General features: G+C 36.7%; 1 protein-coding gene across 1 annotated transcript in view; it reads left to right on the plus strand.

The window, feature by feature from the left end:
- Positions 1-27,777, plus strand: part of CSMD1 (CUB and Sushi multiple domains 1) — a 1,768,974-nt gene that overhangs the window by 1,354,234 nt on the left and 386,963 nt on the right. Inside the window, exons 20-22 of the mRNA XM_064294928.1 lie at positions 2,844-2,960; positions 4,912-5,127; positions 14,216-14,404. Coding sequence (XP_064150998.1) covers positions 2,844-2,960; positions 4,912-5,127; positions 14,216-14,404 — 522 coding nt within the window. The remainder of the gene's footprint in view (positions 1-2,843; positions 2,961-4,911; positions 5,128-14,215; positions 14,405-27,777) is intronic.

Genomic DNA, 27,777 nt, shown 5'->3' on the forward strand with positions numbered 1-27,777 from the left:
TCCCATGGAGCCACAGGTGGTTTCAAACTACTAATTTTCAGTTAGCAGCCTAGCGCTTAACTACTGGGAAACCAGGATTTCTTCCATGACCCCCAATCTATTATCACAAAGTAGCCTCGTGATCAGGTTTAAATCTAAGAGCATGTTAATCCTCTAGCCAAAATCCTTCAATGGTCCCTGGGAGACACAAACAGTTAAGAGCTTGACTATTAGTGGAAAGTATGGTGGTTTAATCCACCCAGAAGCACTTTGGAAGACAGGGCTGGCAATCTGCTTCCAAAGGTCTCAGCCTTAAAAACCCCGTGGAGCAGTTTTACTTTGCACACATGGGTTCCCCATGAGTCAGAGTTGACTTGATGACTAACAACAACGACAAAATATTAAGTGGTCTTTCATCTCATGCAGAGAAAGCCAAGATTCTTATGATGGCCGACAAGGGCCGCCAGGATCTGACCCTCTGTAGACTCTTTGAACCAAGCCCCCGTTACTCTTGCCTTTGTTTCTCTCCATCCCAGCCACTCTGACTTCCTTTCTGTTCTTCCATTGTAGCGGGCACACTCTGTTTTTGGGCCTTTGTCTTTGCTGTTTTCTTTCTTCCCAAGGTCTTACCCCAAATAGCTAAAAGGTTCATTCATCTTCAAGTCTTTATTCACATGTCACTTCTCTGTTGTGGCGGTGGTGGTGGTAAATATACATGTAAGAAAGCATTTGCCAGTTCAGCAATCCTCACATGTCCAATTCAGTGATGTTAATTCCGTTCATCGTGCTGTTCAGTCATCACCCAATCAATGCCCGTGGAAGCAGCAGTCAAGAAATTAATGTATTCCATCGGGCAGATCTGCTGCAAAAGACCTCTTCAAGTGTTAAAAAGCAAAGATGTCATCTAAGAACTAAGTTGTGCCTGACTCAAGCCATGGTATTTTCAGTCGCCTCATATGCATGTGAAAGCTGGACAATGAGTAAAGAAGATTGAAGAATTGATACCTTGAATTATGGTGTTAGCAAAGAACATGTAATATGCCATGGACTGCAAGAAGAACGAACAAATCCGTTTTGAAAGAAGTACAGCCAGAATGCTCCTTAGAAGTGAGGATGCCTGGACTTCTTCTCACTCTGAACACATTATCAGGAGTGACTAACCCCTGGAGAGGTTCACCATGATTGGTAAAGTGGAGGGTCAGTGTAAAAGAGGAAGAGCCTCGATGAGATGGATTGACACAGTGGCTGCAACAGTGGGCTCAAACATAGCAATGATTTTGAGGATGGCGCAGGACCAGTCAGCTCTCCATTCTGTTACACATAGGATCGCTGTGAGTCGGAACCGACTTCACGGCACCTAACAACAACAGGAAGTGGAGGAGCTGGAGTAAGAAGCTGAGCATTCTGGGTCTAGAGTGTGTGCTGCTCCAGTCAAATGTGGAAAATGGCTGATGAGATTAGCCAGCCGTAGATGTTGCTGAGGCACAGGGCTGTGTATTTGCAGAACCAGAACTAATTCATCTTTCCTGCCTTCTAGTTTGATTACCTCATCTTTTATTCATTTTTTTTTTCCAATTCTTTCATTCACAGTAAAGCTTTATAGGTTTTAAAATAGGAAGGAAAGGAAAAAAACATAGGCAAGGACATGAGAATATTCTCCCTTTGATGCTTGCAAAGCTGGGGTGTATAGAGCTTATTCAAATTATTACATCTTGATATCTTGAAGATTGTGTATGTTTTAATAATACCTAACTTTTTTTTTTTGGTTAATATGTTTTTGAATATTTAGTATGTGTTAGAAACCAGTTGCTGTCAACCCCATTCCAATTCATGAAACCCCATGTGTGCTAAAGTAAAACTATGCTCAATAGGGTTTTCAACGACTGATTTTTCAGAAGTAGGTCATCCAGCTTTTCTTCCCAGGTGCCTGTAGGTGGATTTGAACCTCCAACCTTTTGGTTAGCAGATGAACACCTCAACTGTTTTCACCACCCAGGGTTTCCTTGGTATACATTGCTGATGTCGTATGCCATAGAGTTGATTCCAACTCATAGTGACCCTGTAGGACAGAGTAGAACTGCCACTAGTGTTTCCAAGGCTGCAATATTTACAGAAGCAGGCTGTCACATCTTTCTCTCACAGTGGCTGGTGGGTTCAAACCACCAACCTTTCAGTTAGCAGCCCAGCACTCGACACTGCACCACCAAGACTCAGACACTGCAAATTGTATTTTGCAATGGGAATTATTCTAAATACCTACCCTATGAAATGGGAATTATCACTTTTTCATTTTTAATGATAAGAAAACTATAAAGGAGAGAAGGCAAATGACTCGCCAGTATCACAGAGCTAGAAAATAGCAGAGCCAGCGTTTAACTCCTAACTTTATGATACCAGAGTCTTGAGCACTTAAAATTAAAATATTATGTTGATACCCTGAATGTCACTACTTTCCTTTTCACACGATTATAGTTTTATCTTTCTTCAAAAATGAGTTTCTTAGGCAGTCTTGGAGTCGGCCTATTTTGATGTCGGGGATTTAAGCTCAATACCAGCATCCTTAGCAAACACAAATCTGCATCTTTCCTGTAGCTCTATGTGTGGATGTTGACTTGCATTCTAGTTTACGCACTGTGCCTTACTCTGTGGTATTTTTCTAGGGTTTCTACTGTTTAAGATATACCCATATATTACCTGGCATATTATAATTGCAAGGAAAACAAAGTATAGTTTTTGTTTTGATTTTCATGGGTATGACATTAGATCTTTTTTAGTTCTTGTGCAAATGTCATTTTAAAATTGTTTTATTCCAGCAATTATTATGAAACTTTGGTAGTACAACAACCTTCTCTTGTTGTTTTCAGCCCTATGTGGAGGCTATATCCAGGGGAAGAGTGGAACAGTCCTTTCTCCTGGCTTTCCAGATTTTTATCCAAACTCCCTAAACTGTACATGGACCATTGAAGTGTCTCATGGAAAGGGTAAGAATATAATATGGATTTCAAATATACAAACTAATAAATAGAATAAAAGCATGTTGACATTAAAAAAAAGTGTTAATCTGTGAAGTTGTAAGATACCTAGAGTCATTATATATATATATATATATATATATATATATATATATATATTTCAACAGTTAATTTTGATTTTTTTAAACATTTGACAAAAACAAAGTTATCTTTAAATTGCTGGTGTGTACCAAAAGTAGCTTCCTTGTTTATGTAATACCAGATAACTCAAATATCTGAATATAAGCTTAAAAATTAGGTATAATGTTAAGGAATAGAGGCATAGACTGAAAAAAGAATATTATTAGATAAAAAGGAAAAGAAGAAATAGGCTAAAGTTCTAATTTCTAGAGAAATCCTGGATAATTTTTTTTTTAATTTATTTTCTGTTTAAGTTTACCGAGTATCATCACACATATCATTTATCTTCCATATCCCAGGGATGTTTTATAGAGTGGATATTATTATTTTCATTTTACATATGAATATATTGAAGACTTAAGAAATTTGCATTTGTGAAAAAAAAGTAACTTGTAAACATCGCATTTAAGACAATATCCAGGATTTTCTATGACTAAATTTGTAATTTTTAGGAAGTCAGTTTTGTATTTCGATCACATAGATATTGTGTAGATTTCATCTTTCCAGATAATTCTGAGCTCAGTTGGAGTGTAAATTGACATATTTCGTTACAGTCACTGTATTCCACCACACTAGCATGAGCACACAGTAAAGAAGAACTGGATTCTGAAGGAGTGAAGGATAAAGTTGAAATAGCTTGATGAGTAACTCATGCTTTGTAAACATAAAAATGAAGGCTGTCATTACATGGTATCTATTCATAGTGAATTTTATTCATTTTCAGTATACAAATTTAGAAATAATACTTTGTGGGTATAGTTAATATGAGAATATACACATGGAGTATACACGGAGTAAATAAAACCTTGATTTCACAGAAGCTTATGTGCTAGACCTCCATGTCAGTATTTTCCATAGGACACTTGTTTAGTATAAAGGTGAAAGCCATCTGGCCCATTTTCCCTACGAGACAAATGCACCCCCTAAGTGAATAGTGACTATTCATGTTCACTGTAACAATTCGCCACGTTGTAGGTCTTAAAAAAAAAAAAGTACATATTTATTTATTTTTGCTGTTTCCCCTTCTTCCTTCTTTCCTTTCTAAAGCCACCTTCTTCCTAGCCATTCTCTCTATTTTCCTCTCAAACTTCAAAGTTTGGTTTCCATATTTAGATGATATACCAGCTCAAATTTTTGATATCTATAACCCAGAAGAAATTAATTTTAGCACCTCTTAACTATAAAAGAATGAGACCAAAGAGAGCGTGAAATAAATATGAATTGTTCAAGAGGTAATGCTGGTATCCTTGTGCCATGCTGAGTGTGGGAAGGGTGGGAGAGAGAGGAGGAGAGACAAATGCACCCCCTAAGTGAACAGTGACTATTCATGAATACTGTTCACTGTAAAAATTCACCACGTTGTAGGTCTTGTAAGTGCATATTTATTTAGAGAAGGTTTGCTATTTATTAGCAAAATAGTGGACTATGGGTGAAAAAAAAAAAAGTGGATAGCTGATAATTACACCTAGCCCACACACAAGTGTTTAGAGGATAATAAGAGAAGACAAAACCTTGTTTTAAACATGCTCAGAAATTCTATGGGATCAGCTAATAAAGAGCCAGTTGAATTCACTCCAGTTTGGTGTGTGTCTTACGTAAACACTTGAATAGATTTTTCTACTGTACTTTTGAAATATGTTTATTCTGTAGAATAACTCAAGTAGATTACTCAGTATCTTCCTGCGGCTTATAATAATGGGCAATGGAACGTAAAAAGTCCTTAAAAGTCACTGAAGGTAGTTTTTTTTTTTTTTTTTTTTTTGATCTCTCTGTCTTTCAGGAGTTCAGCTGATCTTCCACACTTTTCACCTTGAGAGTTCCCATGACTATTTACTCATCACAGAGGACGGAAGTTTTACAGAGCCTGTGGCCAGACTCACGGGTTCTGTATTGCCCCATACTATTAAAGCAGGTCTCTTTGGAAACTTCACTGCCCAGCTTCGGTTTATATCAGACTTCTCGATTTCCTACGAGGGCTTCAACATCACATTTTCAGGTGTGCTAACTTCCTGGGCTGTTTCTCTAGTCTGGCGATCATAGTACTGTTGCTCTGTGTGTGTGTGTGTGTGTGTGTGTGTGTGTGATTATAGGTAAAATGCCAACTAATGCTATGCATAGTTGGAAAAATTAAGGAAATTATTAGCTGATTAAACCTAGGAAATTAAGTGCTATTTGAGTTATGAATTATAATACATAGATAATATTTACTGTTTGTGTGGATTTGATTATTTAATTTTAATAGCTCTATGATTTACATGGAAATTCTGGTGGTATAGTGGTTAAGAGGTACTGCTGCTGCTAACCAAAAGGTCGGCAGTTTGAATCTACCAGCCTCTCCCTGGAAACCATATGGGGAGTTCTGTTCTGTCCTATAGGGTCTCTATGAGCCGGAATCTACTCGAGGACAACAGGTGTGGTTTTTTGGTTTTTATGATTTACATAAAGAGCCCTGGTGGTGCTGTGGTTAAGTATACATATTAATACCTCCGTTTTACAAGTGAGAAAATAATTGCATACATTTAAAAACGGGTCACACAGGTATGAGGTACAAGTATACAAATAACGTTCATTGAGCATAAGATGCCCATTTGTGGGACCTTTGCAATATCCCAGGTGGTGCAGTGGCTAAGCGCTATGGCTATTAACCAAAGGGTTGTCAGTTCGAATCCACCAGGTGCTCCTTGGAAGCTCTATGGGGCAGTTCTACTCTATCCTATAGGGTCGCTATGAGTCAGAATTGACTTGATAGCAATGGTTTTTCTTTTTTTTTTTTGCAATACCTCTGTTATACTCTCTGTCCAGAATGGAGATCACTGCTGTACTGTTACTAATGAATTTAAACAATTATATTCACTTGAATTGGTCTGTATGATGTTTTGAAAAACAGTGTTTTTACACCTCATTTTACATAACCCAGATCTAGTGTAATTTTTCAAAGGTGATACCCGAGTTCTATAATCACATGTGAATCCTTCTACTTTTAAACTCGTGTAAGATCCTTAATAACTTTCTGTCACTTATGAGATCCTTTCATCATATCTGAGTATTTGTCTTATCTCCTGTACTACATAGTAAATTTTGCTGGAAGGGATTCTTCTTGGTCCGCCTTCACATTCTGTCCGTGCACCACCATTTCTGTTTTATGCATTACCAGTTCTACTAGTTGCCTTGGAATTGATTCCAACTCATGGTGACCTCACGTATGTCAGAGTAGAGAGTAGAACTGTGCTCTGTGGTTTTATTAGTATTATTATTATTGTTATAAAAATATATGTCCCTGAACATTTGCCAATTCAACAATTTTTGCTTGTGTAGCTGAATTAAGCCAATTGTATCAATAGTATTGTGCAATCATCGCTAACATCCATATTTCCCATCCCCATAAACACAGCTCTATGCTAGCTAAACAAAGGCTCTCCTCTTTCCCCTCCCCAGTGGCAAGCACTGGGGAACCCTGATCTTCACCCATTTGCCCCTTCTAAGTCTTTCACACTGGTGAGAGTCTACGACACTTTTCTTTATGTGACTGACTTATCCCACTTAGCAATGTTTTCAAGGTTCATCCGTGTTGTGGCATATATCAGGACTTCATTCCTCTTTTTGGCAGAGTAATATTCCATAGCGTGTGTTGTTGTAGTAGAAACACCACACATCTGTTTAGGTTTAGAAACAAAGAGTTTTATTATGACAAAGAAAGTGTTCTGCAAAACCGGGAGACATTGTGCTGGGAGAAATCCAACAATGTGTTCCAGGGGGCAACAGTAAAACAAAGATTTATGAAGAAAGAAAACCTCAAGCAGCAGATTACAACTTAAGCAATTTTGATTGGTTAACATTTACAAAGCTGTAGGTGGAGCACCTCAGTTGACCACACTGGCAGGTATTGACATCTTTTGCGAGGATGGCTCCAGGTGACAGGGTTCTGGCTGACCACTGAAACCACATGTTTTCTGCCATCTAGACATCTGTAGTCTATACTAAATTGAGTTATTTTATCATTAGGATGGAGGATTCTGTTGAAATATAAAACAAAATAGGTTCTAGGATGATTATATTTAATGCTTAAGGAGGGAGAAAGGCTCTTGATACAGAAAAGCCATAACTTTGTAACATTAGTTTATTCTAAGTTTTAAGGTTAGGTACCTCTTGGGTTTAGGCTGAGGGAAGTTATAAAAAAATGGTAGGCTTCATAAGGACCTAGACACAGGCTAAAAAAACATTTTTCAAGGGAGGGCAGAGGGGGCTTTTTCTGAGAAATGGCATAGTAGAGTCACATGTTTCATACCTGTGTAGGTCTGGATTATCTTTTTTTGTTTGTTTTTACCATTGGCCATTTCCCACTGCAAGTGCTTCGTCTAGGAGTGTAGGGAGGCAAGAATGAAAAGCTGTATTACATGACAGAAAAGAAGTCCAAGATGGAGTCACTTAGGACAAGAAAGGGTTGGGCTTAGACCCTAGCTAGAAGTTCTTAGCTTTGGAATGCTCTTTATCAGTATATATCATTTTGCTTATCCATTTATTTGTTGATGGGTGTTTGGATTGTTTCTATCCTTTGGCTGTTGTGAGTAGTGCTGTAATGAACACTGGTGTACATAGGTCTGTTAGCCTCCCTCCTTTCAGTTTGCAATCACTTTTTTTTTGGAAGCAGATCACCAGCCCTTCCTTCCAAGGCACTTCTGGGCAGACTTGAACCGCCAGTCTTTCAGTTAGCAGCCAGGGTGTGTTAACCATTTTTGCCACCCAGGGACTCCCATCTTATACGTAGTAGGAATTTTAATAATTATTTACTAAATATTGCATGATCATTAACAAATGCATGAAATGAAATGCTGTCTTAAGGAAAAAAAAATTTCTTGGGGATTTTAAGATACTCTGAAAGATTTTATACTCCCTCAGACTACTTGATTTCTTGAAAATTTTACCGTAGTCAGCAGTAGTCATGGAATGGGTCACTTTATCTATCAAAGACTTAAATTTTACTAACTCCCCTGGTAGATCTCAATTATTATCACTTTGACAATATCACTCTCTTTCATTCTTACTTTCATCATAATCAAAATTAATTTAAATAGAATACTCAAAAAAAAAAAGAAAATGGCAGTGATACAAGTCCACAAATCTCTTCCATGGATGTTTCTCAGGAGTTTATGCAATTTTTATTTGTTTTGCCTGGGGTAAAACAAATAAAAATTGCATGAACTCATGAGAACCACCAGGTTCTTATTTCTGTTGTTCTCAGCAAAGGGCTGACAATATGCCTTTTGATTACCAAGAGTCAGAATCCAACATGAGAGCTGGTTTTCCCTTTCATAAACTCTTAAAACAAACAAGCAAGCAGAAAGAACAAAACACACTTTTCTGGGTCTTTGTAGCTCTTTGGGGCAGCTTGTACACAGTTTTGAATGTTCCAACTAGAATGGTAACAGTTTTTGAAAACTTAGAACAATTCATTTACCCACAACCTAAAGAAAATGTTACATTAGCTTGCAGAAGAAATCGCTTCCATCTAGTTTCCGTCAAACACAAGCATAGTCTTTAAAAAACAAAATAACTCACCCTTAGATTGCAAAGTCAGTTTTAAATTAACATATTCTTTGTTGTTGTTGGGTGCAGCTGAGTCAGTCCTGACTCATAGGTACACAGAACGAACATTACCCAGCCCTGCACCATCCTCACAATTGTTGTTATGCTTGCCCCTATATTCTTTAAAAAAAAAAAAGATACACTAAAGGAATAATTTCATCTGGAGGGATTTTTTTCTGGAAACTGAGCTGCACATTCAACAATTCTCCATGTGTATAGGACTGCCAGTGACATTAAGACTTTCTAAGTGTCCAAATAGATAGCAGCTTTATTATGGAGCTAAAGTATTTACCCTTCTGGGGACTTTTCTGATGTTTTTATAATATTGCATTAATATGCTTTTATATCTACCTTTTTCCAGTCTATTTCTGTCTTTTTTAGATTCACTAAAGCAGAATTTCCCAACTGCATTTCCCAGTTAATATTCCTGCAAGAGTAGCAATATTGTCCAAAAAAAAAAAAAAAAGCTCCATATTCAAATATATTTAGATAAAGCTGCAAACATTCTCCATTTTACATTTGATTTCAGTTAGTATTCGCTAAAGAGTCCCTGGGTTAAGCCCTCAGCTACTAGCAAAAAGTTAGTGGTTCAAACCCACCCAGAGATGCCTCAGAACACAGGCCTGGCCATCTGTTTCCCAAAGATCACAGCCTTAAAAGCCCTACGGAGCACTCGTACTCTGCCGTTGAGGTTGCCATGAGTCACATCGACTCAGTGGCAGCTAACAGCCGCAACGACAGTGATCACTAACTGTATATACTCAATGTTCTTTCACCAACTCCTACTATGATTCTATTTCTTGTTTTCTGTGAATCAACAGAAATTACTGGTCATGCTCCTCAGAAGATAAGAACTTGGACAACTTTGTGCTTTTACATATGCAGTTTTCTTTTGCTTCACAGGCCTTTTCTTTATCCTTCACCAGGCAAAATTCCTTTCATCCAGGTCAAATGTTGTGAGTTGCACAGCTATCCCTCTCTTTTCTAAGCAGAATTTTTTCTCCTATATCGCCTTGACACTATTTATATTCAGAAATCATATTCTTAACCATCGTTATGTTGAGTGTCTGTCTTATTAACTGCACAATCAATATCAAATGAAGGTATCATGTCTTCCTCCATTGCAGAAGAATTAGTACCTAGGTAAGAGTATAACTTACTCATTCTTTTATTATTTTTTTCATGCATTGAATATTTACTGAGTACCTACAATATTCTAGACATTCTTTTAGGTCCTGGAAATAAAGCAGTGAATAAAACAAAGTACATTTCTTCATGGAGACTATATTCCAGTGGAGGAGATAGTAGTTGGGCACCATATGGTTCTTTGAGTCTCAGGGTCATGTAGTCTGTGGTGTATGTGGTCCATTAGTCCTTTAATTGCTCCCTTGAGTCTTTGTTTTACTTGACTCTCCTTTACTCCTTTACTAGAAAGAGACCTCTAGTTGTATCTTAGATGGCTGCTTGCAAGCTTTTAAGACCCCAGAGCTACTAACCAAATTAGGATGTAGAATACTGTTTTTATGCACTATGTTATGCTATAGAAAAAATAAAACTGGCCAAAGTGATAGAGATAAAAGGTGCTGATATAGGAGGAGCTGTCAGCGAAGGTCACTCTGAGAAGTTGATTCTTGATTGCAAAGAAGTGCAAGAGCAAGTTGGATCGATATGTGGGAGTAGGGAGGGTACTCAGCAGAAGGAGGAGCAGAAGTGGGAGTGCATCCAGCAAGTTTAGGGGTAAATAATTTTAACCTGGCTGGAGTCCTGTAATGGAGGGGAAATAGTAGTTTATGAGTTTAGAGAGGTGTGGAGGTCAGATCATGTACCGCTTTATAGGTCATGTAAGTAATTTAGGTGTTAATTTTTAGTGTTATGGGAAACCATTGGAAGGATATGAACAGAGGTTGACATGATCTGACTTTTTCTAAAGCTTATTTTAAATAATGTGTGGCCTTAAAAAAGGGAGGATAGTAGGCTATTATACAAAAATCCAGGAAAGAGATGACAGTGGCATAGACTTTGGGGATTCCTCAATTGGTTTCTGCCAGATTAACTGGAATGGGATATGTAGTAGGAGATACAGAGAGAAACCATGGGTAATCATTAGGCTTTTTTTCCCCACATTTTATGTGTTTTAGGTGAAAGTTTACAGAACAAGTAGTTTCCCATTCAACAAACTGTACACAAACTGTTCCATGACATTTGTTGCAATCCCCACACTGTGTCAACACTCTCCCAATTTCCGCCCTGGATTCCCTATTTCCTTTCATCTGGTTTTCCTACCACTTCCTGCCTTTTCATCTTTATTTTTAGACAAATATTGTTATTTTGTTCTTGTATGCTTGTTTGTTCTACAGAGCACATTCTTTTTGGGTATTATTGTTTATTTCATAAGCCTGTCTATTGCTTGGCTGCAAGGTGGTTTCTGGGAGTGGCTACAGTTTCAAGTCAGACGGGGCCATTAGTGTCTGATTTTTTGTTCTACATTTTTCACCCTTTATTGTGATCCTGGTCAGAGCAGCTGAAAATGGTAGCTGGGTACCATCTAGTTCTAGTTTCGGGTTGTGTAGGCCAAGGTACATGTGGTCTGTTAGTCCTTTGGACTAATTGCCCTCTTATGCCTTTGGTTTTCTTCACTCTGGATAAGAAGAGATGACTAGTTGTATCTTAGATGGCTTTTAGGATTCTACATGCTACTCACCAAAGAAGGATGTAGAACACTGTTTTAGGCATTTTGCTATGCCAGTTTACATAGATGTTCCCCAGGCTATGGTCCTTAGCCTTCAAGCCTAGTATCTTCATCCAGGGAGGCTTTTGGTTGTGTCTAAGACATTTCCATGATTGTGCCTTTTGTGTGTTCTATTGTCTAGATTAGTATACATGCAAATATGTATATAGAGATATCCACAACCTAACCTATATCTGTAGGTGAATGCATGCCCTTCACCCTCCCACACCTCTTTAGCATACCTATCTACTTATGTGTCCCTTCAAAAATTATTGTTTGTTAATATTCTTGTTGCAGGATTGCCTGTGTTATAGTAATTGCCATAGTTGCCCTTTGTTCTTGTGTTACTCTAAGTGTCTTACTGTGCCTTTGTCATGTTGTGCTGATTTCCCCCATACAGTGTGTTGCCTTTCTCTTCACCAATAGTACCATGTGTCTTCTATCTGCTTGGTAATTTACCCTCCCTTCCCTGGTAACCATCAAAGAATGTTGTTGTTTTCTGTGTGTAAACCTTTTTTTTTTTATAATAGTGGTCTTGTACAATATTTGTCCTTTTGTGATTGGCTTATTTCAATTAGTGTAATATCTTCCAAATTCATCTATGCTGTGAGATGTTTCGTGGATTCATCATTATTCTTTATCACTGTGTAATGTTCTATTGAGTGTATGTACCACAGTATGTTTATCCATTCATCAGTTGATCTGCTGTTAGGTTGTTTAATTGCTAGGCTTTTGACCTGAGGGAATGAGGGTGTCATTTTTTAGATGTGTAAAACAGGTTTGGAAGCAAAAACATAGACTTTTGTTTTGAGAAATTTTAGGTATGAAATGCCTATTTTATATACAAGAGAGGTTGTCAAAAGTCTTGAGTTCAGGAAAGTGGATCAAGTTAGAGAAAAAAAAAAAGGCATCAGTGTATAGAAGGACTTTAAAGACATGGGACTATTTAAGCTAGTGACTGAGTATAGATAAAATGAGAAAAGGTTTTAGGCTTAAACTCTGGGCATGATATTTTAGTGTTGAGAAGATGAGGAGGGTCCAGCTCAGATGAACGAGAAGGTAAGGCCAGTGAGTTAGCAGTAGAGTGCAATTCTGGAATTCATAAAAGAAAAACCTCTCATATAGGATGGAATGTTCAACTATATCCAAACCTACTTAAGTATGAGACAAAGGCCTTTGGATCGTGAAATCTTTGTTTTTGTGTTTCCTAGAGATTCTGTCATATTTTGTGTATGATAAGTTTTCAGTAAATATTTGTTGAATTGTATTAAATGATATTATCTTTTTTTTTTTTTTCCTTTCTTGCTATAATAGATGTAGGTCACATTAATGAGTACCTTTCAAGACTGGTCAGATTAGTTTAACTATCATAGAAATTAAGAGCAGATTTTAACCTAAATGAAGAGTGCAACAAAGTATAAAACAAAGAGTACAAGCAGAAGGCATGTACCTCAGAGGCTGATCATGAAGTTAAGTGAGATGGGGGAAGAATTTTGGCAGAGTGTGGGGTTGTGGTAGGAGTCCAGGCATGAAATACTGATGACTAAGGTAATGCCTACTGGAAATAGAAGAGAAAGATTAAATTTGAAGACGATTCAGGCAAAAAAGGATGGTTAGATTTAATATGGTCATTGAGAATATTCAGTCCAAAATTTAGAGTTACAAGAATTTCAAGGATGATATTTGGAAATCAGAAAGTGGAGGCAATATTTTTTTTTTTAGCCACATTAGCAGAGTTTTCTATGACATTTTCCTCTCACTGCAATGTGGAATACTGTCCTTTGAGTTCTCTGCTTATTGCAGTAATACTTATCCTTTAATTGTTATGTTGTGCTGATTTCCCCCATACAGTGTGTTGCCTTTCCCTTCACCAATAGTGCCATGTGTTTTCTATCTATTTAGTAATGAATTGACTGTAAAAAATAAGGCAAATACAAAATATTGTCATTAATGTCATTAGTAGTGCTATTTTGGATATTGAATTCCAAAATACAGCAAAAAATCAGGCATTATCTACATTTTTTCAAACTAAATTTTAATATTTCCTTCCTGAGATTTCTAATAATTTATAGGTTTTTTTTTTTTTTTTTCCTATTTCATTGCTATAGAGCATGGTTCATAGACTGAAAGTAGGCAGGGGAAAAATTGTGGTTCCACACTGAAGTATATTTTAGAGCTGAAACTGGCTATGATCAACTTTCCACCAGTGTAACCTTCTGACATTGCTTTTATTTGTGTTCCATATAGACCAAAAAAAACCCAAACCCGTTGCCATCCAGTTGATTCCTATTCATAGTGACCCTATAGGACAACGTAGAACTGCCCTATAGGGTTTCCAAGGAGTGGCTGGTGGATTCAAACTGCCGAAATATTGGTTAGCAGCCAAGCTCTTAACCACTGTGCCACTAGGGCTCTGTGCTCCATCTATTGAGTATCAAAAAGAACCTTTGAGAACAGTACAAGAACTGGCTTTGGCAAATAGAAATGTAAACAGAATAATTTTATGGGCTTAAAGTGACAGTGTTGAAATGGAAGTTACTATTTTTATCTTTTACATTCTGATATGTCTATTTAAAAAATACTGTTATTTCATGCTATATAACATAGAAGAACTCACACTAAAAATAAAAAAAAGAATCCGAATAACAGTTACAACAGTGAAGAAAAATATATATTGGTTTACTTTTTAATAATAACACTTTTTTGTTTTTTTATTCTTGCTGAGTAATTGTTGAGTATTCCCACACATTTGCTCTATCTCCTCATGTCTCAGAATACGACTTAGAACCATGTGACGATCCTGGTGTCCCTGCCTTCAGCCGAAGGATCGGTTTTCACTTTGGAGTTGGAGATGCGCTGACTTTCTCCTGCTTCCCAGGATATCGCCTAGAAGGTGCAACCAAGCTTATCTGCCTGGGTGGGGGCCGTCGTGTGTGGAGTGCGCCTCTGCCAAGGTGTGTGGGTAGGTGGTCACATGCTTTCATTTCATTCATCCAATGGGGAGAAGCCAGGGCACACACCAGGAAGCAGTATGGAGGCTCACAAGGAAGTAGAATAGGAGGCAGGGTGCCCGGACTCCGGTCCAGCTCTGCTACCCAGTTGAGAAAATTGCTTAACCCGTTTGGTTATCTCATCTATAAAATAAATCCCGTTCAGCTCTAAAATTTTGTGATTGAAGAAGAGTGAAACTAAAGCATGTGTCAAGTGTTTATGAAGAAATATACATATATATATCATAACTAAAATACTTTGGAACAAAAGAGGAAAAAATAGCTAGAAAACAGATATAGTAACACAACTTCTGACAACTGCATTGATTAAAAGCAGTAAGACTCTCCTGGCATGTTGAGAATGATGATTTATAACGTCAGGTTTTTTTTTTTTTCAGTTTAATTCTTTGGTTGAATGATTATTACATGCTCCTGAAAAATGGACATTATGTATATTTGAGCTTGGTTTTTTTCATTGTTGTTGATACAATTCCAATGAATAATAGAGATTTTTCTTCAGGTACTTTGTATAAAGTACTATACTACCATGCTGGTACTAGAGTGCTGATTCAATGGGATGGTACTTTTTATCAAGGGCCCCTGGTAACACAGTGGCTGAAGAGCTTGGATGCTAACCAAAAGGTCAGCAGTTCAAATCTACCAGCCACTCCTTGGAAACCCAAGGGATCAGTTCTACTCTGTCCTATAGGGTCACTATGAGTCAGAATCAATTTGACAGCAATGGGTTATTTGGTGCTAATATAGGGAGCTTAGCAGAGGCAGAGGAGACTCATGGTAGTTACCATAGTTTAAACACAGTATTTTGCCGTGCATATCCAGAAGGTTGGAGCCCTGGTGGGGCAGTGGTTAAGAGCTCAGGCTGCTAATCAAAAGGTCGGCAGTTGGAGTCCACCAACTCCTCCTTGGAAACCCTATGGGGCAGTTCTCCTCTGTCCTATAGGGTCACTGTGAGTTGGAATCGATGGCAATGGGCTTTTTTCTTTTGGGAATGGGGGGTTAATTCAAAAGGTCTGGTCGTTTACTTCAGACACAATGTCTAGTACCTGACATTGAGCCATGTTGATTAGCGTTCTATGGGTGTTATAGTCTGTTCTTTAAAGTTACAGAAATTGCCATAATATCATAGAAAACAAAGGAATGGGCATTAGAGATTAGCCCTTAATTTTAAAACATGAATCCATGAGGAATCCATAAATACTTTTCACACTAATGTTGCCAGTTGACAAAGTAAAGAGGGATTGGGAATATCTAAAAATAAGATTTTATTTTTTTACCCATATAAAATAAGAAAATGTTAATTTAATATAACCAGATTATTCCTATGGCACAGTCTTTTTAATTTTCAGCATTATTTAGAATTATTATATGATTCAAAAGATAATACTGTCTTTTTGTGTTTTAACGAGTCATAATCAGATAATTAGGACTTCACTATAATTTTTTTAAAAGAATATGAATTAAATTATCATTATACCTTGCCAACACCTATGTCTACATGTTCATTTTGGTCATGAATGCTTTTGAGAATTGGATGCAAGTGTTGAATACTGTCTTAAGAAAAAAAAAGTGCAATATTTTGCAGATAATTTTAGGAGCTCTCCTCAGTTGCCTAGAATCCATTTTCTGGGTTAAACTCTCCTGACTAAGATAAAAATTTGGAAGAAATTCAGCTCAATAAAATGAAAACATCATTCTAGATATGTGACGTTATGTAGTCAATTGATGATAACAGGTTTTCAGGCTTTTACATTGCTGCCTGAAATATGAAATAAGGAGCAACTGGAGTTGAAATAATACTTCACATTTTTTTTAAACACTACTTTAGGCCAGACACTGCTCTGAGCTCTTAACATGTATTAACTCATTTAATCTCCATGACTTATATATGAAGTAAGCACTGTTATTGTCAACTCCATTTTACAGAGAGACTATTAAGATACACAGAAATTAAGAACTTTGTCAAAGGTCACAGTGCTAGTAAGATTCAAACCCAGGGAGTATGGAATTCAGGTATTTAACAGTGAAAGCATGCAGAAGGTCTTGGATTTGCCCTTTTTTGTGTTTTGCCCTCTGTTTCCCGATTTTCCTTCCAGACACAATATACCTTTAAATAAATATGTTATTAATGGCATTAAAGTTCACCAACTGATCCATGCGGCACATCTGGTACTTATCCTCACTCTTTCCTGTTCTCTCATTCTCCACATCTAATTACTTGCTGGTTCTGAAGACTTCTGCCACCTAAATAGCGCTCACATCAGGCTCCTCTTCTCCATTCCTTCTACGCCTTTCTCGAGCTGGCTCTCGTCATTACCTCCAGATGATTGTCCCTGGCTCCAATACAGACCCTGCCAATCCCTGGTGCCACAGCTGCCAGACAGCCCATAAAATGAAAACCTCATTATTTCACCCCTCCTAATAGAATCTATTAAATAATTCCTCAAAATATTCAGAACAAACACCCCTTGCCTGTCTATTAGGGCATACAAGGTTCTTTATCTCATTCACCTCTGCCATACTCTCCAACGTTTTGCCCAGTTCTTGCCAGCTTACTTATGTTCAGACATAATAAAGTCTTCTGAGTTCTGCATAATGCAATTTTTTTTTTTTTTTTTTAACTTTGTGTCTTTCTACCTGCTGTTCTCTTCTTTAGGAATGTTCACCCACAGCCACTCCCACTTTTCTTTCAGGACAACTCGTCGTATTTTTTGAGGACCCACCGTGCACGTTACCTTTACTGCACCTCCTTACCAACTAAGTAGCTGAGGAGTGACCTTCCATGATAGCTACTGTAACGCCATTAAAATTGACTTCCTTTACTTGTCTCCCCATTAGACTGACAATTCCTTTGCAGCGGGGACTGTCTTATCCCTAAGGTCTGGCTCTCTGCTTTATTTTATAAATGTTTGTCAAATAAGTAAAGATTATTTCCCTCAGAAGCTTCTCTCCTGATCTTGAAAATTCGATTCAGTGATACTCTGTGCCTGTGTTCCTTTCTTGGAAATCATAAATATAAGGATGATGTATACACAGCCAAAAGTTGTAAATCCATTCAAAATATCACAGATGACATTGGAAGAATGTCTGTGGAATTACAAGCATCCTATTTTACTTTTCCCTAATAAACGTCTGGTATTCAAGAGGATTTCTAGTGAACACCTGATTTTCTAGTGAAAAAACTATTTTTTCTCCTTACCGGTTCACTCATAAATGAAACAAAAATAGCCCATGCGTTTATTCATTTAGGGCCATTTTTAGCAAAGTATTTGTTTAAGATGGTGGAAATAACATCATTGAGCACTCCATGCTCAGCTCCACTGGAAATGTGGATGCTGTCCTTCTACCACCTGTTCGTGTTTGCATCACTAGCATGCCACTTGAGATTTCTTTCTTTATTTGCAAGTTAAAGACACAGTTGCCCACGCTAGTTTCAGTAACAATGAAAATGTATTAGTGATGTGTTTGAACACTCCATAAGAAGGGAAACATTTATGTGAGGTTTGATTCAAGAGTTCCTCTTTTCACCTAGGACCTGGTTGCTCACCATCTCTCTGTTTTGATAACCTGAGTGTTGGATTTATCCTCAGGCTCCACTTACTTATGGTGGAGCACTCCCTGCTTGGCTGCATCAGACCAGCTCTCGTATCATCATGTTTCAGTTTGATAATCCCACTATCACACTGCCTAGTAGAAGTAAGTTACTCCAAGATCGCTTTTGTGCAAATTCCTGGATTTCCTCTGCTGGGCCCAGTACAATTACATGCCTGTTACTGGTCAATCTTTGTGGCCAGGATGGTGGGTATTTGCGTTGGATTAGGACATTCACAAGTCAAACTGTAGAGCTGTTGAATAATAAGGAAAAGTGACTTTTGTAAAGGGAAAATGTGTTACTTTGATGATAAAGCAGAGACAATGTTAGAGCATAGATACGATGGAGATCCTAAGAGTGTTCACTAGAAATCTCAAATCTATATTGCATCTTTTACATCACGTTGCAATTACATGAACACACATTTTTCTCAAGCAGAGTATTACGTGCCTGTATATCTACTTCAGAATAAGTACTAAATAACTCTTGGGTAAAAGAATGAAATTAAAATGAATGAAGGGGAATTATCCTTTTGTTGAATAACTGTATAAACTACTAATTGGAGAAAGCATAAAGTCCTTAGATGGAATAAAGTTAAGAAAAAAAAAATCAGTATTGCTACCCTCAACTGTTAAATGGATCAAAAATATTTCAAAAAAGCGTAATAAAACATTCTGCCTGTATTTAAATAAACTGAAAAAAAAAAAAACTGAATTTAGCTTTAAATCTTTTACCCAACTCTAGTTAAACATTTTTTCTATGGCAACCAACATTTTATTTCTATTTTTTTCTTTAATTCTGGTTTTAAATATTGAAACAAAAATTAAAAACTAGAACTTTTTTCTTTATTAAGTCACAAAGATTGATCCAGTAATAGAAATTAGAGAAATAAAGACTTACAGGATTTAAATTAAAGAAGTAAAGACTTATATGAAAATAAGTGGATTAAAAAATTACGAATAACATAAAAAATAACACATTATGCAACTCAAATTTAAGTGAGTAAACACAAGGTTTCATATTTTAAATAAAATAGACTTATGGACAAGATTTGCTGATTGTTTTAGTGACCACAGTAAACTTGATTTACAATAGAAAGAATGTAGATTTTTTTGTCTCTCTGTATTAGTAAAGCTTTTTTTTAATTTCTGTGCTTTTCAAATAAAGCTTCCAAAGTGTATTCGTATGTAAATTAGTGAAAATTAATCATATTGCCGATGTCACAACATTCCTAAAAGTCCCAGAAAAATTTCCACAGATTTTGTTAACAACAACCATACTCCTTACTTCCAGCCATAACATTAAAAACATCTCAGTAAAGTCTTAGGCATTGCATAGCCTCAGTATTATTTAGCTGGAGAAGTTTCTTCAGCAATGGAATTTGAATCCAGTTTTGTATATTAAATAGGCAGGTTATGTATTTTTCAACTACTATTTTATAATCAAATATGTCAAATTAATATCTTCAAGATAGAAGATACTTCTAAATATCAAGTATTTATTAATTCAAATAGATCATATAATTAGTTTTACAGGTAGATGCCTTTGTACAGAACAATTACCTAAAAAATCAACCGAAGCCCTTCTATTATTCAATTTTAATTTTATTTTGCTAGTTCCAATTAGAACTTTAAATGACAATTCAATTTTTATTCCAGTGTCAGTAGGTTCTTTATAAAAGTGTGTATGATTCATATTAAAGAAAGGTATATCTTTTATCTTAAAGTAATATAGAATGGATTATTGAAAGAACTTAAATAAAATATTTAATTGTTCTGGTAATGAAGCTTTACAATGGATGTTTTAAACCAAGTTCAAATTTTTGTTGAAATCTTGTTCACTTAAAGGTTTGTAATTTCCTGAGCATCTCCTGCTTAAGTTCAGGGTCACCTGTTCTTCGTTGTTTCCTGCAGGATGGAATCTCAGGCTTTAGTGCAGCGCGCTTACTCTCTGACCCATTTCACATCCTTCAGTTGAAAGTTGTCTCGTATCCATCTTTGCACACCAGAAGATTTATTGGAAAACAAATTTGTGTCATGACATGCCTCAAAAAAGCGTTCAAGTTTCAGGAATTAACATTTTGTGAAACTTAAAACATTCAGGAAGTATATTTCTGACAACAGCTTCAGTTTCCTACTCTTTTGGAGCCATACGCTTGTCTTCATTTCTCTTGAGTTAATTATTATCTGTAAACATAAATTTTCATCAATACTGTATATTAACAAACACAACGTAGTTATTATACATTCTGGAATCAGACTGCCTGGGGTTCAAATCCTAGCTTTGCCACTCCCCACCTGTGTGACCTTGAGCAAGTTACTTAACCTCTCTATGCCTAGGGTCCTCATCTGTAAATCAAGTTTAGTGTTGGCACTTAAGTCATAGAGTTGTAATGCTTATTAAATGCCATTAAATTCATTAAAAAGCACTTGGCACATATGCTGTGTGTAACAAGATGGATTGACACAGAGGCTGCAACAATGGGCTCAAACAACATCGATTGAGAGGCTGTGAAAGACCAGGCAGTATTTCGTTTTATTGTACGTAAGATTGCTATGAGTCAGAACCAACTCCATGGCATTTAACAACAGCAAGGCAAAGTGTTAATACCATTTATTTGTTCTATTGTTGTTGTGTTCCACTGAGTCAATTTCAACTCAGAGTGACCATGTTGTGACAAAGCAGAACTGCCCCACAGGGTTTCCTAGGCTGTAGTCTTTTGGGAGCAGATCGTCAGGTCTTTTCTCCTAAGGTGTGGCTGGTGGGTTTCAACCATCCATCTTTAGGTTAGCAACCGAGCACTTAACCATTGCACCGACTAGGGCTACTTTATTTATTCTATTACTATTCATTTGAATCATCAAGGGTTTTCTTCTAGTCTTAGAAATTGTAGAATTTTTTTTACAAATTCGCCTTAACAGTATCTTTACTTTTTTTTTTCTTTTTTAAGTAGGTTTAAGACATTTTCTTTAGGGCATTTTTTTTTTTCCAAATAGCCCTTTATCATGACACTTTGCTGCCTAAATTACCTTAGGGATCCCCCTCCATAATGCAACAAAGCCCACAGCACTCCCTTTAATCTGGCCCAATTTTATATTTGAAGACAGATCTGTACTTCTTTCAAATAATCCTCTGCTGTAGACATTTCAATAAAGCCATAAAAACATCTTACTTGTTTCCGCACCTGAAACTTTGTCTATATGTCTTATCGTGGCTTCCCCCAGCTGCTTTTCGCTCCATGCCGTTGGTATTGCCATTTGGTACCATGTTGAGTAATGAGCCACTTAGGTCCTCAAGATACAACAGCTAATAATTTTCAGCTTTTAAAACATCATGTTTATTGATCTTTACATAAATCAGAAAACACAATGATGACAACAAGTATGTTCATTGAGATAATGTGGATGCAAACACAATTGTTTAAAATTGAGAAAAGATGTAAAAATCATGATTTAAAAAGAAAAAGATATAATGATGTGATGATATGCATGAAGGTCTTTGAAGACTATAAATGATACAAATTAAGTAACAGTACTTAGTATAGTGATAATGCATATTATGTATATTTATTAAATAAAATACTGTACTAAAGTAGATTTTTTTAAATATCAACTTTGTGCACTCTATGATAAATTGCAAACCATTGGAGTATGGAATTCACAAGAAAGACTATCTTCCCTGTGATGCACCATATCACCCTAAAATAATGAAATCCTGGACTTCCATCTCTAAACGCATCAACCATGTTTCAGCTGAGGACTATGTTTAGGTTTGGTTATAGATACATATTGAATATTTACTTAGAAAACTTAACTGAGATTCAGGTAGGAGAAATAGTTGCCCACATTCTGATAGGTGATTTTATTTTAGAGGTATGGAGTATAAAATGAAATGCAGGAAGAGTTAGCTTGCTTTCTTTGGCCCATATGAGGGATCAAACCCGCGAACTTGGTGTTACCAGGGCTGTTTAATTGCTTCTGCTTTCTGAAAGTTAAAGCAACAACATAGCCTTTCCTCAGAAGATTATCAGTTACAACTGACCCACTCATTTCCCATACTTATTATTTCTAAAAAAAAAAAAAAAAAAAATTTTATTATTTCTATATAGTATATTTCTATGTATATAGTGTATAAAAATTTTTTTTTTTACTTACACTGAATTAGAACCACTCACTATATATCTACTTCAAAAAAAACAAAATCCAAATCCTAATAAAAATATATGTAAAATTACAACTTTAGTTTTGATTTTTCCCCCATGAATCCAAACACCAAAGTCTTTTTTCTAGTCCTGCCTTTTTGGTGTATAATAAAAAAATAATTACATGGTTAATGTCCTAAATGTGAATGTGAAAGCAAATATGTTATTGTTAGGTGCCTTTGAGTCGGTTCCAACACATAGCTACTTACGCACAACACAACGAGACACGGCTTGGTCCTGCACCACCCTTACACCTGTTGGTATGCTTAAGCCCATTGTTGCAGCCACTGTCAATCCATCTCCTTGAGGGCCTTCCTCTTTTTCGCTAACTCTCTACCAAGCCTGATGTCCTTTAATGTATGTAAAGAGCTTATGAAAGTGTGTGACACATAATACCATTATTATAGTTTATGCAGCATTCTTACCATGATGGATTAAATGTACCTTTAAAAAATAATACTTCAACTGAGGCTGGAAAAATTCTCTCTGTGGCAAGTTTGTCAAGGTGGAGGATAGAAAAAAAAAAAGCTACAATGATGTGAAGAATAAAGAAAGATTAATCCAACTATAACTAAAAAACAAAAACAAAATCTGCTTTCCTAAAATGCATAGATGTTCCAGTAGGTATACAGCTATATTGCTTTCTCCTACCTCTGGGGAGGAGAAAGCACGTCCCTTGCTGAGATTGCAGTGGTGGGGTTCACAGATGGAACTGATTGGAGTTGGTTTTGTTTGGCTTTGCTTTTCTTGTATAATGTCTCCCTGAAGACACAGTGTGACATGTCTTAGGAAATTTTCATTATTACTGGAGAATGACAACGCTATAGTCCTACACTTTGTGGTCAAGATGTGTTGGCTTAACACAGCATTCAATTACTTACTATTTATCTCCTGCAACCATCTCTCTATCCTCTTGATGTCATTTCATCAAAAAAGAAGACCCACAGCATCTCCTGATGATCACGTGAGATGAATACCATCATTTATTTTTCTCACCCGTTACCCAAAGCCAAGGATGATTGATCAAAGATTGCTTGTACTCTACAGTCAACATCTAATGTGCACAATATGTAATGTTATTGAAATATTCAAACATATGGTAAACAAACAAACAAAAAATCTTCAGGTTTCGTAGAAAAAGATTTCTTTGAAAGTTTTTCTCTGAGTAAAAAGTATCTATTTTCCACAAATATTGCATCTTCAATCACGTGATTGTTTGTGGAACTCATGTAAGTTATGAATAAAGGGACCTAAATTTGAGTTTAGAATGACTTTCCTTCATTTATCATTAAAATTCAACTTTAAATAAAAATTCTTAGATTTGTGAAAAGGTTGCTTATTCTGCCTGTTGGAATTCAATGTTTCTTCTTTTATTTATTTATTTTTTAAGTTCAATACCTTTAACAAATTTGCATACCCATCCACAGTTGCTTCCAAAGAGCAGTCTAACGGGAATCATTTGGCATTCTAATTCTCATTTATTTTGGATGTTATGTTAAAAACATTCTGTTTCTTCAAAAAAGAAGAAAAAAAGTAAAAGAATATTCAGCAAGAGTTATTATTACCATTCCTCAAGATTACTTACCTAAATTGCTGGTTGAATTTAAGATAAAAACCATTTTCTTCAGCCCTTAACTTTCTGAGGATGATTAGATTTCTCAAGTGTAAGGAGAAGGACACAGGTATTAGAAGACCTGATAAAAAGCTCAGGTCTGTAACCTCTGGGAGCCCATTTCCTTTATGGAAGATGAGAACATTGGTGTCTCCTTGCTTTACAAAGTTCTTGCAAAACCAGCAAGATAATACCAAACAACCCTTCATAATTTTTAAAGTCTAGATTAGGAAGGCAAAAGGTAAAGTTCTGATCATCCTAAAGAAAAAAAAAAAAGTTAAAATTCAATTTAAGACAATTTTAAGAATGTGGCTCAAGTATCCCCTTTTGTTGTTTAAGATCCAAGCCTATGTCACAAATTCTAACAGAAAGTTTGATGGGCTCGAGCATAGCCTTCTCTGTATCTGTCACATGTGAACATAGCCTTTGCATTGGTGAATACAGAATTCCTAATAAAGCCCTCTTCTCTGGGTGGCTCTTTGCCTTGAAGAGGGCCTATCTTATCACCCTCGTTTAAATAAGTCTGCAGTCTTTTCTGTTTATGGCACCCCAAATATCAGTTCCCACACAAGTTATTAAAGTGGAAACCCATTGTGTGTCATACATGTCTCTCCAGGATGGCTTCTGCTTTCAGTTCAACAATTTGGACCAATGTTCTAACTTCTCCAGGTCATCCTCTTTGCTGTGTTGTTTTTCCTGGAAATAGGTACACGTAAGAAGAGCAGCCACCTGTGACTTTGTAGTCATTTAGGGAGGTTGGAGTTGCAAGACTCTTCTTGCTAAAGGCTAATTCTATCTTTAGAAACACTCTGCCTGAAGGTACCGAGGCTGTTAGCGTGCATCTTTCAGGCCCAGGTAACTGAGGCAGATTAGCTATGAAAGCACATGATCCTAAGAGTTGTGCTGTCAAAATAGTAGGCAATTAAGTTACAGCATTTTTCCCTGTCTTGCAAGTTTGTGTCTTCACATTAAGTTTTGGGTGTCAGCCTAGTCTTTTCCCTCACTTGTCATCATGACGAGATCACCCAGAGGATGTCAGGAGCTCACCATTTGCTTGTGATCTCCTTTTTGTCTGAAACATGAGTCATTAGGACTTGAGAGATGTTGGCTGCTTCTGCAAAAGCCCTGAAATGTTTCAGCTCCTCTTATTGTGTCCACACGTATACCAAAATCCAAATTGTTCTCACTAGAGAAAGTGTCCTTTCTATTTAATGTGTCAACCAAAGAAGCAAACAAAAATGAAGAATTCTGTCGTGATGGTAGGCCCCATAATAACTGTGTGCATTATCAAAAAGCGCCTGTTACTAGGAGCTTTGGGTGTCCATGATTCCTTATCTTTCCTATCTTCCTATCTAAAAAAAAAAAAAAAGAAAGAAACTCTAGTCTCATTTCACTGCTAAAAAGCATTTTCAGGTCTTCCTACCCTTTTCTATTTTCTTTTAATTTTATGACCTCCCAGAGCCTGAGAATTTTTTTCCTCTTTTTTAATCACTTTAAAGTCGATTTAGATGCTGTATCTCCTGATGTCCTCATTTGTTTATTCAGACATATTTGTGAAGTGTCCCTTTTGGACCAGGCACTGCTCCAGATAGCAGGAATATAGCTTGAACAAAATAAACACAACCCTTGCCATCATGAAGCACCCACCACCTAAGGATGCAGCTGGTTATAGGCAGGTGATAATTTCCTCAAAAGTGTTTTAGAGTGATTACATTTGAGTGCATACAAAATCAAAGAAATCTGTTTTGTGTTTTTTCCCCATAGGGCAGAAGTTGTTTGGTTTCTGGAAGTAAAGAGCAAGGGGAGAAAAGGTAGAGGGGCAAGATATAAGAGAAATTACAAAATAAACATAACTATTTTGTATGAATGTAAATGCTGGCCACACAAACATTGGCTGAAAATGAGTAAACCATTAACCTAAGAAAGCTCCTCTCTTAATCCCCCTTTGTACACTCCCTTTCACACCATAAGCCACTCTGTTGCTTTTTATTATGGTATCCGTACGGACTAGCCCCTTGTTCCACTAGTTCCTAGGGTCTCTGCACTTTTCCTAACCTAATTAAAATGGTGGGGTGGAGGAGCAGTGGTCAGCTAAGAGGAAGCCAGAGCTTTGGCTTGGTTATGAAGAGTTGCTTCATGTCTGGCCCATGTTTGGAAGTTGTATCACTTGCAAAGCATAACAAAAGAAAAGGACTACAGAGCTACAGAACTTGTTCTTGTAAACTCAGGCATAGGAAGTCCTTGCACTGCCCTGTACTACCAGGCACGGGCCTGAGTATGAATGCCAGAGTTCTGAGCACAAAAGACACATTACTTACTTCTCTCTCCATGAAAAATATTGTCTTTATAGAAATACTTTTATTATTATTAGCCAATGGATTTTTTTATTATAAAATCCATTGGCATTTTGTTGGGTCACAAATTCTGTATTCTCTCTCAATATTTTTCCCCCTATAAAAAAACAAAAACAAACACCCGTTGCCATCGAGTCAATTCTGACTCATAGTGACCCTGTAGGACAGAGTAGAACTGCCTCATAGAGTTTCCAAGGAGCGCCTAGTGGATTTGAACTGCTGACCTTTTGTTTAGCAGCCGTAGCTTTTAACCACTGCGCCTCAAGGGTTTCCTCTCCCTGTATAAAAAAAAAAAAATTTATTTCTTTCTTTAAGGAGAAGTAAGAGGTAGATGAACAAAGTTCTCAGGGATCTGCCTCCCCAGTTTTCTCCCCACACCCTTCTGCATGGAGATCCAATGCGCAAAAATCATTATGAGCTATTCATGACGATCTAGCAATTTCTTCTGGCAACTAGGTTAGGGAATCAGGCTAGTGGTGTAGCTGATTTTGTTAGTTGCCAAAGAAAGGAAAAGAGGCAGCGTCAGAGAGAATGGAAGCAAGCTAAGACAATGACATGCAGAATATATATGCAAAAAGTTACATAGTATCTTAAGCAATCAACTAAAAACACCGTGTACTCCTTCTCTCCCTCTCTCTCCTCTGTCTACGTAATATCTAACTGATTTTCAGTTTCCAACTTGATTATTATTCAACCTAATACTTATTCTTGTTGAATTAAAAAAAAAAAACATTGTGTTTGACAGATAATAAATATTCTATAAATTAGTTGATACTGAATCTCCTGGGGCTATCTTGGTACACACACACACACACACAAAACACACTTTTTTTTGGTAGTAGCATTATTTTAGGATCATTCTGAACTCATCAAATTTTAGAGCTGAAATAGTTGTTAACCTCACCCATTCACTTTTCTAGATCAGAGAAAAGGTGCTGAGAGATTAAATGACTTTCTCCAGGTTAGCAGAAAGTGGAGAGATGTATTTATTCTCACTTTTACTTTGATTAAAGATTGTTTTGTGCCGGTTTGGATCTAGAAGTGAATTGCTCTTTCCCATCATGAAGAAAAGGGAGAAAAATATAATATTTGTTGTCATTGAATGTTCTTCTGTCCAAAGATATAATGCAAATGAGTTCAGTGCTGTTGTGGTTTTGTCTTCATTAGATTCTGTTTAAACTTGTCCGGCTTGATGCCACAAAATACAAATGTAGAAATAAAACAGCATTAATAAAACGGTGGAGTCGTAGCAAATTGGAATTGGCCGAGACCCTTTATGAGGGAGAAATGAGGAACAGAGTGAGGTGACTGCCCCAATGGCATAGTCAATGAGTCATTTGGCTGGTGGATCGTTAATTTTATTCTAGAACCCTTTATTGCATAGCAGACTGGTTCCTACAAGTAAGAGGTCATTTTATTTGAAAAAAATAAGAAACACCTTTAAGATGGAATGAACATGGCATACTTCCTGTCGTTAAGTTGGTAAAACAGTAAAATATCACTAATCTGTAAGAAAAATAGATGTGGTAATGCAGGCATACGTTGATAGAAGCCAGGGTTGTCATAAT

Source organism: Loxodonta africana, chromosome 12 (genome assembly GCF_030014295.1).
Source record: "Loxodonta africana isolate mLoxAfr1 chromosome 12, mLoxAfr1.hap2, whole genome shotgun sequence".
In the NCBI taxonomy this organism is placed as follows: domain Eukaryota; kingdom Metazoa; phylum Chordata; class Mammalia; order Proboscidea; family Elephantidae; genus Loxodonta; species Loxodonta africana.